This window comes from Thamnophis elegans, chromosome Z (genome assembly GCF_009769535.1).
Source record: "Thamnophis elegans isolate rThaEle1 chromosome Z, rThaEle1.pri, whole genome shotgun sequence".
Classification (NCBI taxonomy): domain Eukaryota; kingdom Metazoa; phylum Chordata; class Lepidosauria; order Squamata; family Colubridae; genus Thamnophis; species Thamnophis elegans.
In genome coordinates, this window is record NC_045558.1 from 24,980,225 (window position 1) to 24,999,898 (window position 19,674).

Consider the following 19,674-nt stretch of genomic DNA (forward strand, 5'->3'; position numbering starts at 1 on the left):
CACATTGCACTGAGCCAATAGATTTATAGCAATTTACATTCCTACAGTTAATTAGAAAACCAGAATTTGGTAACATTACTGAATCCATAACATATATGAGTTGAGCATCCTATAAATTTTATAAGTATTGTCTTGTACTAACTTTGATCCAGTTTTAATTTAGTGAGGATGAAGCATTATTATTTCGCTTCCATAACAAATTAAAGGACTAGATTAACTGGAAATAAAATTGTGAAATAAATATAAGAATAGTTTCTGTGGTTTGCTTACAATTCTATTAAAATATATGATTTTGAACTTGAGAGTAAGACATTTTCATTGGGAAAATGTGAATTAGAGAAAATATGGTTAGGAGAGTTTGGATACTGGAAACTAGAGGCAGAAAATAAACTAAGTATTATAATGAAGGAAGAAGAGACCCACTAATAAGAATGGAGAGGTATAATTTAATTCTGGAAGAAATCAAGGATATTTGGCAACAATGTTCCTGGAATTCTTTCTTAAAAATGTTTTAAATTCATTTACTAAAAAATGAATTTAAAACAGGATATATAAGAGGATAAAACTGAGAATCAGATTGTTTTGGATGTGGATTTAAAATTCACAGGATATCATAATGACACCGACAGTGATGTTTTACAGAACTTATATATGAGTTAATACCAGTTAATATTTTAATAACTGAAAGGAACACAGAAATTATAAATTAGAGGAGTATTTAGATATATGAGTTTCAATTCAGAAGAATTACTTGGAGAACTTTCTTATTTTGGATTTACAAAAAAGATGTGTTACATTTATCAAGGAGTTCCTGAGAAAACATAAAGATAAAATGAAATGAAATCAGGTTTGGCGATCTTGCTTAAAAGAAATAAACATTAAGCGTTTTTAAAGTAATTTTTTAAAATAAATTTGACTTATTCAATCAAAGTTTACATATAAATTATGGGGCTTTTTTCCTAGCATCTTTTTTTAAAAATCAGGACTGAACTAGGCTTTACAGATTAGTTTGTAGATAAGATTTAGTAAGAAGGAATTTCTGTTGTAGTTTTAGAGGAAGTGATAAGCTGTGGTGTTAAAACTGGAAGAAAGTATTAAAATTGCAAAAGAGAAAGATGAAGAGAAAAGATGATAAGAAATTAATTTGTAGTATATTATGTGAAGGGATTAAAGATTAAAAAATTCAATATGTTGTTGTTTCTGGTAGCTCTTAATAGACTTTTTCTTGATTAAGCTTGAATTATGCTTTAAAGATTTGTTTATGCAGTACATCTAAGACATGGAAAGAAAATGTTTTTGTTATATTTTTAGAGAAAATAAGTTACTGTATATAATAAAGAAATATGGAATTGGTTTACTTGTTTAAGGTTTATATACAAATCTGAGTGATTAGAGCACAGCCTTTGATATTGTAGACTGAGGTTTAAATCCTGGTTGGTAGGTCTTAGGGATTCTTTGGCAAAGGTCTTTAGATGAACCACCCCCCCCCCCCAATATTTCATCTGCTTACTTCAAAATATGAGAATGGCACAAACTAGGATGATCAGGCTGGCTCGGATGTTGCCCAAATTAATTAGGTCTTCATCAGATGTTGACGAACCAGCACAATCTGATGATAAGTGAACAACTGGTACAAACCATAAATAGAGAAGGCAAGAGAATCTGGATCTGAAGTCCTTGAGATTGCTAAACAAAGGTTGACATCAGTGGCTACTAGGCTAACGAGATACATAGGAAAGTCAAGGCCAAGAAGATAAATGCCCTGTTCTCCAAAGAATTATCCAAGGTACACTCCCAACTGTAGTGCAATAACACAGTAACAGCAGAGCCACCAACAGCAAAAATGGTACTGGAAGGATAGATGAGAGAAAGAGAAGACATATAACACTAGTGCAAAATGGCTGCAAAAGCTGAGAGCAAACCACAGCAATCTCCCAGAACATGAAACAGTCATCATCACAATAGCAGATATCCAACAATGGGTGGATGGGTGGGGGTGTAAGAACATGAAAAGCTGGACAGCAATTGGCTGACACATGATCCATACAGTGGTGGGTTCCGGATTCCGTTCCAACCAGTACATGGCACGTGCATGTGTTGCAGCTGGAAACAATGCTTCCGCAAACCTCAGTGACGCTCCAGCTGTTCAGCGGAGCATCGTGCAGGCACTGTACACACCATGCGCATGCGCAGAAGCACCAACAGCTTTAAAAGATGGTAAGAAGCTAGAGGGGGCAGGTGGGCCCTCTGGAGCATCGTACTAAAATGGTACCCAGTGCCCTGGGCAGGATCTGGTATGCCCGTACCAGGACGTACCAACTGCCACTCACCACTGATCCATACCTATTGACTATAGCCATGATGGCGAACGACCATTGGTCTTACCTGAAGGGTCCTTCTCTGCACACCGCGGGAGAGGTGGCACACAGAGCCCTCTCTGTGGGCATGCATGCTGTCGCCAGCTGCTCATCTGATTTAAAAAACAGGATGTTTTTCGGTCTGCTTTCAGGCTGAAAAATGGCCCTAAAATGGCCTGAAAACAGCCCCAATAATGGTCTGAAAACGGCCAAAAAACCAGCCAAAAAACAGGCATGTGCGCACCGGCCAGCTGGTCTTCAGGTTTTCAGCAGTCAGGCACATGCACATGCATGTGCATTTCGGTTTGGGCACTTGGTGCCGGAAAAAGTTCGCCATCCCTGGGCTATAGCAATTAACAGCAGTGCATAGATGCCTAGCAACACAGATAAATGAGCAGCTAGCATTAAGCTCCATGCAGACTGACATTGGGGACCACATTATGGAAAATAAGAGGGCTAAGATCCTGTGATATTTTCAGATCCAGACACTCAGGCAGATATTGGCCAATCAGACATTACAGTAGTAAACAAGGACCAGAAGGCAGTGAGGTAATAGATGTAGCATTACCATGTGACAGCAACAGCAGATAAGAGCAGCATGACAAATACCAGGGTCTGAAGGAGTAACTACAGAGGATGTGAAAAGTAAGTGCCAAAGTGGCCACATTAGTGGTAGGAGCACTCAGGTCTGTGACCCCTAAGTTGAGAGAGTGGCTTCAACAGATCCCAGAAATGATATCAGACCACTCTTTCTAAAATAATGCACTGCTAGAAACAGCTCACATTATGTGCAGATCCCTCAAAGTGACAGACCTCTGATAGAAAGATCTGAAATTGAGGAAGTCAGAGAGTATCCATAAGGGTGAGAAGGTTTGTTTTAAATATAACTTTCATGACACATCCACATCCACACAAAACATCCATGTGCACACAAACCAAATGTCAGGTGCCATAGACAATTTATTACATAGATTACATGAAATGTTTGAATTGGTAACCATTTTCATATTTCCTGACATTTGATGCATGACCTTTGAACATTTCTAACTACAGTAAGAAGTAAAAAACTAAAGTAGTTTTTAAAGTAACATTTTCTATGATGACTGAAGATTCTTGTATGATGGTTTCTATTAAATTCTCTAAAGCATTGGTTATAGGACCTAACTTTTGGCATATGTATGTATATGTATGACTGGTATTACAGGTGATGAGTGGAAGAAGGAAGATTTTTGATCAGGGGGAAATTAAATTAGAAGTTACAAAGAAGGAGAACGGAATGGAACAGAATGGAATGGAACAGAACAGAAATGACCTTGCAAAGAACCTAATTTATTTATTAATTAGATTTCAGTTCTATCTTTCCTTCAGAAGCTTTAGAGTTTTATACCAAGATCTCTTGTCTTGTTTGCTCATAACAATAGCAATAGCAATAGCAGTTAGACTTATATACCGCTTCATAGGGCTTTCAGCCCTCTCTAAGCGGTTTACAGAGTCAGCATATTGTCCCCAACAACAATCCGGGTCCTCATTTTATCCACCTTGGAAGGATGGAAGGCTGAGTCAACCCTGAGCCGGTGAGATTTGAACAGCTGAACTGCAGAACTGCAGTCAGCTGAAGTAGCCTAAAGTGCTGCATTTAACCACTGCGCCACCAACTACAAACTTATATGGTAGGTTGGACTGGGTGTAAGTGATTGACCCAAACTAAGGCCCTAAATTCCCAAAGGATAAATGAACTTAAACAACATGGGTTTCCAAAGCATAACATAAGAACATTCTGAAGTCATGAACTCAAACTGACTGTGTACTATATTTAAAAAGGATTAGGTGTACTAGTCTTCAGATGATTCATATGTGCTACATTCACCAGTATAAAGAGGATCACTCCAGTCCCTTGACCAATATATAGCAGCTAGGCTTTAATAAAATGCTGTTACCTCTTCTGTTGCTAGCTCATTCCAGAGGAATACAGATGTGTTGAGTTCTATAGGTCTAGTTCAATACATTTATATATTAACTCAATATCAACGTAAACTTAATTTTGTTCATGATTAGACCATTCAAATGAAAGACACTAGTAGATTCTGCCAGGAAAAAGATTCTCTTGATTAATGTTTATCTTCTATTAATTGAATTGAGGTGAGGCATCCATAGCTTGGTGTCCATCATCTGTTCCAGACTTTTGAACTGTTCTTGGGTTTTTTTCTCTCTACAAAATAAAATCTGGATTACATCCACTATAGGTATGGGGATTTGGCCTCGGAGGTAGAAACCAGGTTTTCTGTGTTCTCTGTTACTTGCTCATTTGTTCTACGGTCTTTAGTCACTTAGAGCAGGAGAGATGGGTGGCACAAAAATTTAATAAATAAAATAAAAAGGCAGATATTTCCTACTGGCACTTTTGCCACCATTGTTAATAAACATAGGTATTTTATTGTTAAAGTATAGTTTACACAAGTTGTGCATTTGACTGCAATGGGTTAATGGCTCCATTTTTAATTTCTTGTGATGCACAGTACATTTACTTTTTGAAAAATGTGCACATCTAAAGAAAAATGGGAAAGGAGGATAGTGAAAATGTTAACATTGATCACATCCTGACATACACAGCAGCTTGAGATACTAGAATCAGATAATAGAATTCTGTACTTCTGTGTATAACGTAATACATCAAATTGTTGTAAAGTGAAGGCTCTTTCCTTAATCATGAAATGAACTATCTTGCGGGTTTTCCTGCCTCTAATTCCAAGAAGACTAAACTACTATTTTATCATTTAAATTTAAATTCAGTCTCAAAAGTGGTAAATATAATTTCACAGCATATCAAACATTTAACAATAAAGCTTATCAAGACATTACAGACTAAAGATTCTTTCATTTCTTGCTAGAGCTTTCTGAGGGCTTGATGACAAGAAAATCCTATTATTTTGAACAACCTGTCTCTTTAAGAATGACTTCAGCTAATTTATTTGCACAATAAACAAGTATCAGCAGAGGTCTTTTGCATAAGATATATTGGTTCTTAATAAACCACATCTAGCTATATAGATTTATGAGTTTAAAAGAAAGACTTGTATAAACTGACATTTAAAATGTGGATGTAGTGCCTGAAGTCATAACAAGTGAGAAGATTGTGTTCAGTGGCATTTGATAATTTCATTCCTCTTGCCCAAGCACTGATTTCATAAATGTGATTGTATTAATGCAGAAATTAAGTATTTTGGCAGAACTAGGCAATCAATTCATATTTCAGAAAGAAATTCATTATAGAATAGGATGTAATATTGATTTCTATTTCAAAATAATATTGGAATAAAGAAAATAAAACATAGAATTCATTAATGAGATGCTACATTAGGTCATCTCATTATCTATAATTTCAAAATATAGGACCTATATTGCATATAGAGATTATATATTATCTCATTTATTCTTTCATTTCTTTTGTCAACTTATTAATTCATACGCAGAGTTGTATAATAGCCAGTTAAGGTCCATATATCAAGCTGGCTTATTTAAGATTCTGGCAAGGTAGGATTGATCCTGAAGCGAGACAGGATCAATCATTCTAGCTTTGGTTAGATCTAGAACTTCCAGAACATACAGTTCTAAAATGCAGTTCTGAAATTTTGAGGGATGGCAGCAAACATTGTTTTTCTACCCAGTTCCCTTTACATGGTTGCTGTGGGGATGCAGTTATGCCAGGTTGAACTCTGAGAATAAAGATAAGATAATAATGGTGTTGATAGTGTTGTAAACACTATCAAGCAATTAATTTAGAAATCTAAATTAATCTAAAGCAAATATCCAAGTACGGATGTTTCCAATTTATTCAATTATCACATTTTTTAAACTTACTGTATTTACATAAATGAGTCCCACATTTCACTATACTTGCCTATACAAGGACTATGTCTATAGAAAATCTGTTCATAAATGGCAACTTCTCAATCCAAATAAAAATATTTAATTTTCCAATGCTGCAGTTTTGGCCATAATAAGGGCCCAAAGAATCTACTTACACTATATTTTCTAGTTGTAAAATATATGTTCAAGAGAATATTCTGAAATTTTAAAGCATTCTCCCATTTTATAGGAAATACAGGAACCTCTATTTATTCACTTATTATCTGCGTATCAAACTGATTTATTGATAACAAATATCTATAAAAATAATAGCTTTTTATTTTAAAGGATTTAACAAGTTGTTATAGTATCACAGATATTGCCAAGCTGAAAATGCTATTGGTCCAAAGAATAATTTATAACTATAAATATGCCATTGGGTAACATCTGATGGATGATATTTATATCTTAACACAGCCAATGTTCAAAATTTATCATCATTTATCATCCAAAGTCAATATATTGCTTCCATATAATTTTTTTTCCTTGGTTCACAAATTTCCCAATTTTTAAAATTGGGATCCCCATACAGTTGATTTAGACAATTGTTTCTTGAGGTACAAATAATATCCATAAAATGAAAGATCACTAATATGCATATTCCATAATTGCCCAAATCAGAAAATTATTTTCAGTTGTTGGCTTTTAATATTTAATATCATGTTGCTGTAACTCCAGATTCAAAAAACCAAATCTTCTCATTAATTGGTAATTGTACTTTCTATAAAAATATTCTCAAAACAGGATGAACCCTATAAAATTTTCTGGGAATTTTTTTTTTGAAAATATTTCCCAGATATATGAACTAGAATTCCTCTTAGAATATAAAAATCTGGGAATAATACTCACTTTGAGAAGGCCTACCTATATCCAAAGGGTGAATTTTAATGATACCCAACTACTGATATTTGAAGAACCATCTCTACATATTTTATTTATATTACATATTTAGCTGAGTTTTATAGTATCTTTTGGTATACATTTACCTAGATGTATAATGGTTTCGATACAAATATGTAATTGACATTCCTTAAATGGATGGGTAACCAAATTTTCACTGTATTAATATTGTTTTGATTTGGACCAGTTAATAGGGTATCCTGCTATTTTACTCAAATCCATTGAAGTTTTATATGTTTCATCTCTTTCGGGTCTAATAATTAGAATAATTGCTCTATTTTTTATTAGCTGAGAAACTGGGTTTTTCATTGTTTTCTCAGCATCATAAATAGGTTAGCATGAATTCTGCCTGCTGTTATATTACACAAATTAATTCATACTACTTATGAATAGTAGGTGGCCCAGGGGTTAGATTGCAGTACTGCAGGCCACTTCAGCTGACTGCTAGCTGCAGTTCGGCAGTTCAAATCTCACCGGCTCAAGGTTGACTCAGCCTTCCATCCTTCCGAGGTGGGTAAAATGAGGACCCAGACTGTGGGGGCGATATGCTGACTCTGTAAACTGCTTAGAGAGGGCTGAAAGCCCTATGAAGCGGTATATAAGTCTAACTGCTATTGCTATTATATATTTCATAGATAGGCACCTAACAATCTGTGCCAATAAATGTTTCAGTTAATCTTTTAAATTATTTTCCCTTTATCTTTAATCTTGTTTTTGTATAATGCTTAACCAATAATTCAGTTACATTCTTTATATGCTTCCCATTCAAAAATTTGAGCACCTGAAATCATCTGATCTGTGGAAAGGTTTTATATCTATACGTTGTACAAGAATACATATGCCTGTATACAAGATTCATAGATTTTTTTTCTTTTAATGACCCTGTAATTCCTTGCATTGAATGTAGTCAGGATGACTGAATTGAACTGAATATTTATTGGCCAGATTCCCTTCCTGACACCCCAATATTCATAGATAGGTGAAAGATTTTTTAAAAAAAGTTAACTCTCCATTAGAAATGTTTACCATCACAGATTAAATCTCTGCATCTCTGTATAAAACATCAATTTCCCAAACTTTAGAATAATTAGCATTCAGCATTGCCCTCATACACAAGTGAACATGTTGTACAAACAGCTGCTCTGTTTCTTTCAATCACTGCTGATTTTAATTTTCATAAGTAACCAAGGTGTCTCTTTCTGGAGACTCATTTAACATTTTCAATACATTGTGCATACTAAATAATTAACTATAATTAATCTGAATGTGTGGTGGCAAATATGCAAGTCTGGCTTTTAGTGAAAATGAAAATTGGGACATGGAATTTTAGTGCTAGCTCTATGGAAAGCAGCAGAAACATCTGGGACAAAACCCACATTTCCTCATACTTTCCAGCTTAACAACAACATTCTAACCTCCCTCCTCAAGATTCTTTTAGCCTACAAAACTTCAAAATAGCTTCTATAATAGGCAAATAGGTTTGTTGAGTTGAAAGTATATGGTTAGGCAGAGATTGACAAAATCCATGATTGTGGTGTTTTAATCTTTGTGTATTTGCTAGATAATTCCTGGAAACCTGGCACTCTGACAAATTGGCATCAATAGACACAGAGACATAAACAACATTTAGATAGTGTGCAAAGGAGACAATCAACAAACCAAGAAGGGAACAAAAAGACGAAAACACCTCCCCACCAGCAATCAACAGCCAGATAAGTGTAGATTAACACTCAAATTAACATCAGATTAACAATCAAGACATAAATAGTACTCAAACCAAGGAACTGTCAGACACGCTAATAGAAAACAACCCAGCAAAAGAAACTCCAAGATCACTCCCACCAACTTCGACAGGGCAAGCTACTAGTACATAAATTGAGAGCAAACCCATTCCTTATTAGCAATGATGATATTCCCTAGTTTGAATAATGAAACACCTGCAAGAAAACCATCAAGTTCAGAGATCAACAATGATCCTAACTTCAATGCTGAGCGCAAATACTTTCTTTATCGGAATTTCAGACAAATGATAGAAGACACAAGAATCAATATTACCACATCTCTAAAATTATAAAATATGGAAACAGACATTTCCAAAGTTGTCTTAATTCAGAAGGAGTTCCACTCTTGAATTGGCATGCAAAAAGATACAATGGACAATAATAATTTATTTAAAGATGATGAAATAACATGGAAGGAGTGTAAATAAAATTATGGTTAGCAGAGATCTCAACATCCAAGGTACCTTATAAGGATTTATAAGCATCACAAAACTTCCTTCCCTTCCTTCCAAACAGACAGGTAATTGGTTGCTACAAGGTGGGGGAGCAATTGATTGTGAGGCTGGCTGGGATACTGTCACAGAACATTGAAATTAAGATCATATGATGCAGCGGCAGGCAATAGTATTGAAGAAGCCACAACTTTTCTAAATTGTATTACCTTGGGAGTTATGTGTCTAGATTTTGTATACAAATTGAACCATTAGAGGTTCCTTGATTCAAAAATGGTTGTCTGATGCACCCAGTTAAAGATCATGACAAGAGTTTTAGTAGTATAGAGATTATAATAGCTTTCCATATATTGATCATGTCAACCTGTTAATGTCTTTAGGAAAATGGGAGAACAGCTCACTATCTCATGTGAACTCCATAAGTAGGAATGGAAACAGCAATCCATATGACAGAAGTTAAACAGACTGTGTCCAGGTCAGCAAAGGAGTGAGACAAAGTTATATATAATATTTTCTCTTTATTTGTTCAATTTACATGCTAAATATATGTAGGTCTGCTGATGACACATTAACTTCTGAAAATGCAAATGTTCTATTAGTTCTAGTAATGAAAGTCAATGCCTATAGTAAAAAAAAGGAATTAATAGTAAATTTAAATAATATCAAAATAATGACACATACAACTTGTAGCTTTAAAACTGACAATGAAAATTGTGAATTGGTAGAAATATGCTGTCTTTTCTAATTGATTATCAACAGTGAAGGAGCCAGCTGTTGAGAAATGTACTTCAGATCAGCTCTTGATAGGTGAGCAATGAAAGTCTTGAAAATAAATTTAGATACTATGGTATGGCCACATTCACAAATACGGAGCTAGTGCATGGAATGACATTTTCTGTAGTACCTCATGGAAGCAAAAAGTGATCTTTGAAGAAGCAAGATAGATAGCATACTAATACTTTTGAGTAGTGGAGTTGGTGAAAATGAATAAACATATCATGGATAGCTAAGGAAATTACAAAATGATCCCAGAACAATTCAATTTAGAATTCTCATTCAAAGCACAAATGACCATGCTTAAATTACCACACCTTGGACATATTATTTAAACTTATTTCTATGGAAAACTGTATGGTGCTGGAGAAAGATGAGAAGAAGAGGAGAACCATCTGATTGTTGGAATTATGGATGAATTGCTGGAAGACTTAAATGACTATGTCAAGAGCAGATATTCCTGAAGAAGTTCTATGTCCCTGTAAGACTCAACAACAATTTGGCAGCATATAATCAAAGTACAATTTATGAGAGGAACAACTATTTCTCCTTTTTGCAATGTTATGATATCTTTAAAATCTTTAAAATATTTTCCATTGAAATCAGTTTAAGGAATTTTAATGCTTCACAGTGGTCAAAAATGGGAAACATCTATATATGAAATTATTTAGTCTTAATTATTCAGGTCAAGAACAAATCCATGTTGCTTTTTGGGTTGTACTCTTCAGAAGTAGCTTACCTCTCTCTTTTTAGGCTTGAAAGCCCTAGGCATCATGCTGGTTGTGTGCTTAAGATTGGGCTAGAGCTCAGTGCCCTATGTTAAGCCTGGTGCCTTAATCACTACTTCAAACTGCCTCTCATTCAGCTAATTAACCTTAATAAATCATATGACATCTATGTGGGAAATTTATTGATTGGTTAATGCAAATAAGATATTACCCAAGAACACAAGTTCAGTTGAATTTTGATTAATATCTTGAACTGCACAATTTAACTAAAAAGTACAGTATTCTAGTTGATGAGAAGAAATCCTTTATGCTACTTTTTTATTTGAAAGTGGTCTTTAATTAAATATCTAGAAAGAAGATATTGGCAGAACTATAGATTGCTATCTTCTCTGATTATAATGCAGCATGAAAATATCAACTGCAGGTTACTTATGCCAATTTTAAGGGACATTGTGCAGTAATATACTTTTTAAAAGGAGTTAAGTAAAAGTACATAATTGCTTCTTTTCTCATGAACTTTTATACTAATTTTCTCATTCAGGCTGTGTTTAAAATGAATTTCAGTCAGCAAATAAGTTACTTAGTCTTCTCTATGCCCAGGGAAGCAGTCATTTTACACCTGATATGTGGATCTAATGGAAATTTTTAATGCCTAATTATAATTTTACAATAAAGAAAAATAGGTCATCAGCTATACCAAATTAAAGGTTAAACTATTTACACATTTGGTAATTTGGTAATAACTTTGGTAATTATTAAATGGTTGGTAGAATTGGATAATTGAATATGTCTTTTTCATATTTATTCCTTCACTATGGATCAGCTAGTTCAGCTATACTTTACCTAGTAGAGCAGCATTGTAAAAAACATGTACTCCTACCCTGTGTGAGGTTTATGTTGTCTGATTAAAAATATAGGCCATTTGTTTCACTACTAATTTTTCATTTTCTCTTATAGCATTAAATGCAGGCTTTAAAATTAAAAAAGAGTTTTATTGCTTTTAACTATGATTTTTTATGATGAAAAGCAACCAAGAAAAAACAACTGATGCATCAAGTTGACATTTCTATTTTTAAATAAATCACTATTTCTGAGAAACATATTAGAATATTTGTCTATGTAGGAAGTATATGCAAAGGAAAGGAAAGAGTAGCAATGCTTGGACTCGATCAATATGAAGCAAACAATTCTGATTAACAGAAAAAGTTACTTTTGGAAATACATGCTTTTTTTTGTATAAAAGGGAGATTATAGGATTACCTTCATATAAATTGAATATAAAATGAATTTTATATCATTATAAGCCTTTTATGGATCAATTAAGTAGTTATATTTTTTATTTAAAAAAGAATAATCTGTTTAACATGGTTTTATACGTTTATAAAATGTTTTATATTTTTATTTTAAATTTGTCTCCTTGGTGATAAAAAAAAAGGCAGCCATGGGAAGGAAAATAAAATTTTATGGCTGTTGGATCATTGCAATCTGAAATCACCTAATGCCAGTAGATGAAATTAAATCAATAAGAAATCTTGGTTCTTTTGTGCTTAGAAGCAGTTCTTTTTGCAGCAATAAAGACATCACAAAGTAAAATGTCTGTTTTGGGTCATATGGTTGGGAGGATGCAAAAAAAAATCAGCAACTTTCCTACTGTTACCTGACTATGTAATTTTTTTTCTTTAATTTTTTTCTGTTCCACAACCTTTGTCCTGATTCGATTTATTTTCAAATTCAATCTTATTCTTGTTGTTATTGTCACTTATTTTCCACAGATACACAATTTATCTCATTCTGATCAAGCTATGGAGAATTATGTAATTGGAGTTGAGATTCTACCTATATGTGTGTTGACAGAAATATGGAGTGAACTGCAATTTCAATTACATATTTTCGTTCCAACCTTTCATTGGTTGCAAGGAGGAAAGCATTATCAGTATAGTTTTTGGACATTCTTTTTTTTTCAATCCCCCTGAGGCCATTGAAGGCAAGGACCTACCCTACTTTCAAATTTCACCTTTTTTCTGTTGGTTTCTCCCAGTATACTAACTGTGATCACTGTCAGTTCAGTGTTTATAAAGTTATTCTGCTGAAGGACAAATAGATATAATCCTGAACTCCTTTGCATAATTTATTTCCAAAGTTATGCTGCGATAGGAACAATAGAAATCTGTAATTAAACTTTCCCTCTTTTATAATAAAAATTGATACTATGATATGGGAGCCTTGGTAATCTTAAAAAGTCATTTCACTTGAGGCTGAACTATTGAACTGATTATATGAATTGGTGTAAGTATAACAAGTTATGTAACAGCACTTGAACATACACAATAATCACCTCCTACAAACTGATTACACGGCTGGTTTGCCAGGATTGATGCAATAAAGCAAAATATTTGACATGGCTTTTTAGGTTTACCTGCTTATGTGCATGATCATAGGAATTGATGTGGTTGTCAAATTCATGGTGTTTATGGTACTGCTTGTCACATAATTCACAGTAAAAGTTAGCCTTCACATCTTCCAAAGCCCTTGCTGCTGCCTTCTCCTTTTCAGCAAAATCCTGCAAGGGCAAAAGCAGATGAGTATTACTTGATTAGTATCAAAAAATTTTGCCCACAATTTTCTATGTATGAAGGGACAGTGCTTTTGTTACAACACATAGGGAAAAGAATGGTACAAACAAGTTTCTTGTTAATTTTTATAGTTAATTTTGATCTAGGGAAGATAAACCTGTGGAATGTATGCTGTGTCACAATCATTTAATTATTTGGGCTCTATGCACCTTGTCTGAGAAAGAGGCAGTACCCCCTTTTCTGTGGGGACCAAAGGTCTCTGCTAGCTTTTATCAGCAATAAAAAGCATTTAAATTGTAAAGTGTGATGAAGAGCTCAAAATGAATGAGATTCATTATTTACCATTACGATATGGGAAATATGTTCCTTAGGTAATCTAAAGCAGTGCTTCTCAACCATATTTTCTAAGGAATATTATATGTTGAAGTCTGCACAAAAATTGTCCAGGCTGAGAAAAACTTATCTAATATGATGTTTTACTAGATATAAATCTATGCATGCATGTTAAAAAAATATTACCCTAGCTTAATTATTGCTCCAGCCATACTTAAATACTGCAGCTGACAGTGCAAAAGAACATAATAATAAGAACATAATAATTACTGTACAGGGATCATGGCCCCAACCCTGTTTGCAGTTTATACATTAAGGGCAGTAAAAGGACCAAGCACGTATATGGTTGAAATCAGCTAATAATATTAGAAGTGTTGATAGCTACTGTATGTTAGGTTTTTCTAAGCATATATTGCTCTTCGTGACTGTATCTCAAGTGATTGAATTTATATTTTAAATATAAAAGAATAATATAGAATTCCACAAGCAGAATGGTATACTGTAAGTTTAAATTTCTGGCCATGCCATCCTCAAAATCAGTCATGACTAAAGCAGTAATCTTGTATACAGTAGTTTGAGTCAGGGATTCCTTTAAATAGCAATAACACTTAGACTTATATACCACTTCACTGGGCTTTACAGCCTTCTCTAAGTGTTTACAAAGTCAGCATATTCTCCTCAACAATCTGGATCTTCATTTTACCAACGTCTGAAGGATGGAAGGCTGAGAGCTTTGAGCCTGGTGACATTTGAACTGACAAACTGCAGGCAGCTGGCAGATAGGTTTCTGAATAACACATGATAGATACAAACTAAACAAATGGATTAAAACTGCTAGATTAATTACCATTTTTTTCATAATATAAGATGCACCCTTTTTCTTCAAAAAAGAGGTTGAAAATCTGGGTGCATCTTATACACTGAATACAGCATTTTTTGCCTCCCGAAACCCTACCCCCTTCACCAAAATGGCCATGCATATCCTTATGGAGGCTTTCAGAGAGCTCCTGGGGGCTGGGGAGGCCAGAAATGAGCAAAAAACAGGTCATTTTTGCCCCCCCCAGCCCCCAGCAGCACTCTATAAGCCCCCATAAGGCTATGCATGCAATTCTTTGACAAAAATCAGGCCCATTTTCATGAAAAATGGGCTGTTTTTTTGTCATTTTGCCTCCCCACCCTCACAGGAGCAAGGCTATTCTTGCCTTTTTTTTTTTTTTTTTTAAAGGCCAATTTTCATGAAAAACAGGCCTTTTTAAGGACATTTGTTTTTTTTTCCTTTTGGAAAGTTCTTTAACTGATTGATGAAAGATAGATTGATCAAGTGCTGTGCCAGCAGAAACAAAGTCTTAGGTGCTGCAGATTGTCAGTGATTTCCTTCTCCAGCACATGGATAACTACACCTGGAAACATCTACCTACCTACCTACCCCTTCTCTCTCCCTACCTACCTACTGTATTCCTCTCTCCCTTCTATCTACCTACCTATGTACCTACCTATTCTCTCTCTCTCCCCCACCCTACCTACCTACTGTATTTGCCTCTTCAAAACCTTGGTGCGTCTTATACGCCGGTGCTTATTATACTCTGAAAAATATGGTAACTCAAATTCAAATAGATTTTTTTTAAATTCCAAAAAAAAGCTGGAATACTATTTGAATACCATCACATTGACAAAATCACCAGTAGACAATTGCAAAAGGCAACTTTACTTGAAACAGTTTACACCCTACAATGATACCTTTAATACCATCAAACACTATCAAACACAACATTTGCCACTATCAAAACACAACATTTGCCTATCTCAGCTCCTTGGGAAAGGCCTTGTAGGTGGACAAAATGCCAGTCTAATCATCTGGTTGACTTTGTGACCAACCATAAACATATCACCCATCTGTCCGCCATTAATGAGGGCAATTTTAAATAATGATAGTTATACAGATATATAGATATACAGCTGTGTGAAAAAGTCCTGCACACTTTCATTTTTAAAACATGTATTTACATGTTTAATCAACTTTTCACTCATAGAAACCACACAAAATTAGTATTTTGATGAAAATTTCTGTAGTCGGATTGAGGTGCATAATTTTTATTAATATTATCAAAGTCTTTTTTAGGTTTTGAGTGGTTTATGTGCTAAAACAAACACAACTTGAATTTTCGAGAATATTAGGATCGAAAGTAGCCAATTAGCAGCGAGCTTTGGCTGACCAATCAAAATACACAGAGGCTAAATCTATGAGCCAATCAATGTTGTCATACTCTCTGACTATAAATAGGCATGAAAAGCATAAAGAAATTTAATTTAGCTCTAGCTGCGGGCAAGGATGAAGGCCTTTGCTTTCACCAGCAGCATCTCATCATTGTGCTTCATGAAGAGGGTTACTCCTGTACAGAAATAGCCAAGAGAGTGAAATCGCACCACAGTGAGTAGAGTAGTAGAAAAATACCAAATAACTGGTTCAGTTGATGACAAGCTGTGCTGTCATCAACTTCAGTGCAATAAGTATGTCAGAAGATTTCCAGCTGAAGAAATTAGGCCGTAATTCCTGAATCTATCTGTGAAGCATCCATTGCACGTGTTGATCTGGGGCTGTATCGCTGCTTCTTGTATTGGTTGGATACAAATAGTGCAGGGAATCATGAATTCCAAACAGTATGTTGAAGTCCTGGACCATGCTTCCTTCAGCTCAGCAACTTGTAGGGAAGGACTTTTACTTCATCAAGCCAAGTCTGTCCAGCAGTGGATGAAGAAGCATGGTGTTCAACTTCTGGATTGCCCAGCTCAGAGCCTGGATTTGAACCCAATTGAGAACTTGTGGGCCAAGATTGGTTACGAAATAAGCAAGAAGCATCCAAAGACCAAGCAGGAGCTGGTTGAATCCATTATTACAGCCTGGCACCACATTGTCACCAAAGATCACGTGTAAAGGCTTATACAATCTATGCCAAAGCAATGCCAATTGGTGATAAGCAATAAGGGCTGGCCAATTTCATATTAGTAACCATGTTTGATTACCTAAACGGTCCTTTTCAGGGCCATAAACAATAAAAATGTTAACAAAACACTAGAATCGGCCTTAGTATTGCAACACCTATGCCACTGGGTGTGCATCAGTTAATCTGTTTTCATAGTCATTGTAAGCAGGCAAGAAAATTCACAATCCCCACCCCAGTTTTTTTTTACTTAAAAACTACCAGTATTTATTTAAATATAACAATATTTGCATAGCAGTTAGCATAAAATATCATAAAATCAATGGTCTATCCCAAAAATGTCATAAACCGTAAACCGTAAAGCGTGCAGGACTTTTGCACGCAGCTGTAGTGGTTAAAGTCATGATACTAAAAACCAGAAGCTTGTAAGTTCTAATTATTTGTTCCATTAGGCACAAGGCAACCTGTGAGATTTTGGGTCAGTCACTCTTTCTCAACTTTAGGAAGCAATGGCAAAGCACTTCTGAAGTCTTGTCAAAAATATTATAGCATCACCACCCAAATTCAAAATATTTACAATAAGGTTAAAGAGCATGATAATTTAAGCAATAATCTTACTGCTACTTATTGCTTCTGTTTGAGTAATGTTTTTCCTTTACAACTACAATTATCAAAGTAATTATCCATGTTTTCAGTGGTTTTAAGCCTGTAATATGAATTCCAGGATGTAATGTCAGAGGGTAATTCCATTACTGCAGAATTTTTTTGATTAGTGAAACAATTTAGAAAGGTTAACAGGCTTACTTTAGGACACATTTTACATAAGCACTGTATTTCTAAAACCCGTTTAGATGTAATACTAAACTTTTTATTTCATATCTTTTATTTCATTTATTTTTTCCCCATTTCATTTTATTTAGTAGCCTGCCTTGAATACACACATACAATAAGTAAAATATGTTCCACTTAAAACAGTATTTTGTGGTTGTATTTCTTGGCATCAGTCTTTAATAAATCACTGTCCTTCCTTAAACCCGCCTCATTCCTCCCTCAAGAAGGTAGCTTGTTAAAGTAATATTAATGTAGCTGAGTGGGGTTGCCATTTGCCAGAAGTCAGTACCATTGTCCCCAAATTCTTGTCTGGTTGTTGGATGAATCTTGTGATGAATGTATGGGCAATATAATCACATCCTCATAAGGTCCCACGTAGAGCACAGTCTGCCATTTTGTACATTTTCACTGATGAGGAAAATTGTAGAATAATTACATAGAATAGAGAATAAAGAATAGAATAAAGAATAACCTTAGTGTCTAAAACATAAAAAATTAAAGTGTCTAAAGCACTGAAAAATCAGTGAAGATATATCGTACTATAATTTATTCAATTATTATTAGTCTTGTGTGGAATAAAGACTTGTTCAATCCAGCCCTGACATTTGCATAAGGGAAGTCTGACTCTACATGGTTACTAGATTACCTAGATTACAGAATGAGACTACATCTGAATATGGGTGAGATTTAAGACTTTCCTGGCTAATAGGAAGCTATAGGAGAAGCACTAGAGAACCATCATCATCAGAGGTCCATCATTCTTCTCTGTCCTGATTTCAGGTTATAACAATATCTGAATGATGCTGTAAAAATGGGTACAAAGTGAAGCATCAATCTATGTATGAATTGGAGCAGCATAACAAGCATATATATTTCTTAGAAACAATACAGTATATTCTTTGCTCCTAAGGATATGAGCTAAAAATCATAAAATTTTAGACATGAAAGAAACCTGGTAAATAAGTCAAATTAGTTCAGTATTTTTTCATATGACACTTTATCTGTTTAATATTTTGATAAAGTTTCGTGGAAAGGCTTTTAGAATTTTCTCCACATTCAGCATAAATTTACTGTTCCTCTTAATGATTTCTGATGGATTCATACACTCAATCTCACATATTTAGAAATTTGGAAGTATTATTCTATTTTATTTTTCTGCTACAGAATTCATTTCCCTTGAAAATTTTAAAGGAGGCTATTAAGTAAAATAAGTTCAGACTCTGATAACTTAAATAATTACTGAAGTATTCTGTTTCAGAAGCAGAACTGATTGACTCTGCTGGAACAATCATTTTCTGCATCTATAAAATCTTCCTCCTCCTTCTTCCTTGTGATACATAATTTGGAAATCCCTGCAATACAGAAATAGCACATACGGTGTATACATAATATATTGATGGGCTCTTATTGAATCTAGCCTTCTCATGTATTTGCTGATGCTTTATTTAAACTAAATTTGTATGTCAATGATTGCATGACTTCTGTAGATGCCGTACAATAAAAATTCAGTTAAATTGATTCTGAATGTGAATGAGGTGCAACACAACCTGTTGAATGTTAGCATCAGGAGATACAAAGCCAAGAAAATACCGAGACTGATCAAACACAGGTACCACAACTGGAACAATCAGATGATGAGACCTCAACCCAGGCACCCAGCTAGCAGAACAAAGAGCAGAGTGGAGATATTCTATGAGGCTGCTTGCCAAGCAAAGGAGTAAATCCTTTGATTGAAGACAGCTGGCTGCAGTCTGATTTAAGAGACAGCTCTGAATTGTGTTCTTTGTTGAAATCATCAGAGCTCTGGCTCTTGTGTAATATTTGTTTGGTCTCTGTTTGTGGATTTCTGGCCTCTGTACTTACTGACAATTTTGACTTAGTTCTCAGGATTAATATTCTTCTGCATGCTCCTGTTAACCTTTTGGGCAGTCTCTTTTAAGGAATTCTTGTTTTGGCTTGTGTTCCTTGTCTGCTGCTATCAGTTGATCTTGAATGAACTGCTAATTATCATAGCAACTGTATGGGTGCATGTGCATATAAAACCAGAAGCACAAACCTTTTCCCTGCCATATTAATTCACTTTATAGAATTCTTTCATTT

General features: G+C 34.6%; 1 protein-coding gene across 1 annotated transcript in view; it reads right to left on the reverse strand.

Annotated features, from left to right (window-relative positions):
• Window positions 1–19,674, reverse strand: part of ZNF804B (zinc finger protein 804B) — a 210,932-nt gene that overhangs the window by 21,910 nt on the left and 169,348 nt on the right. The window contains exon 2 of the mRNA XM_032234703.1: window positions 13,315–13,458. Within this exon, the coding sequence (XP_032090594.1) occupies window positions 13,315–13,458 (144 nt within the window). The remainder of the gene's footprint in view (window positions 1–13,314; window positions 13,459–19,674) is intronic.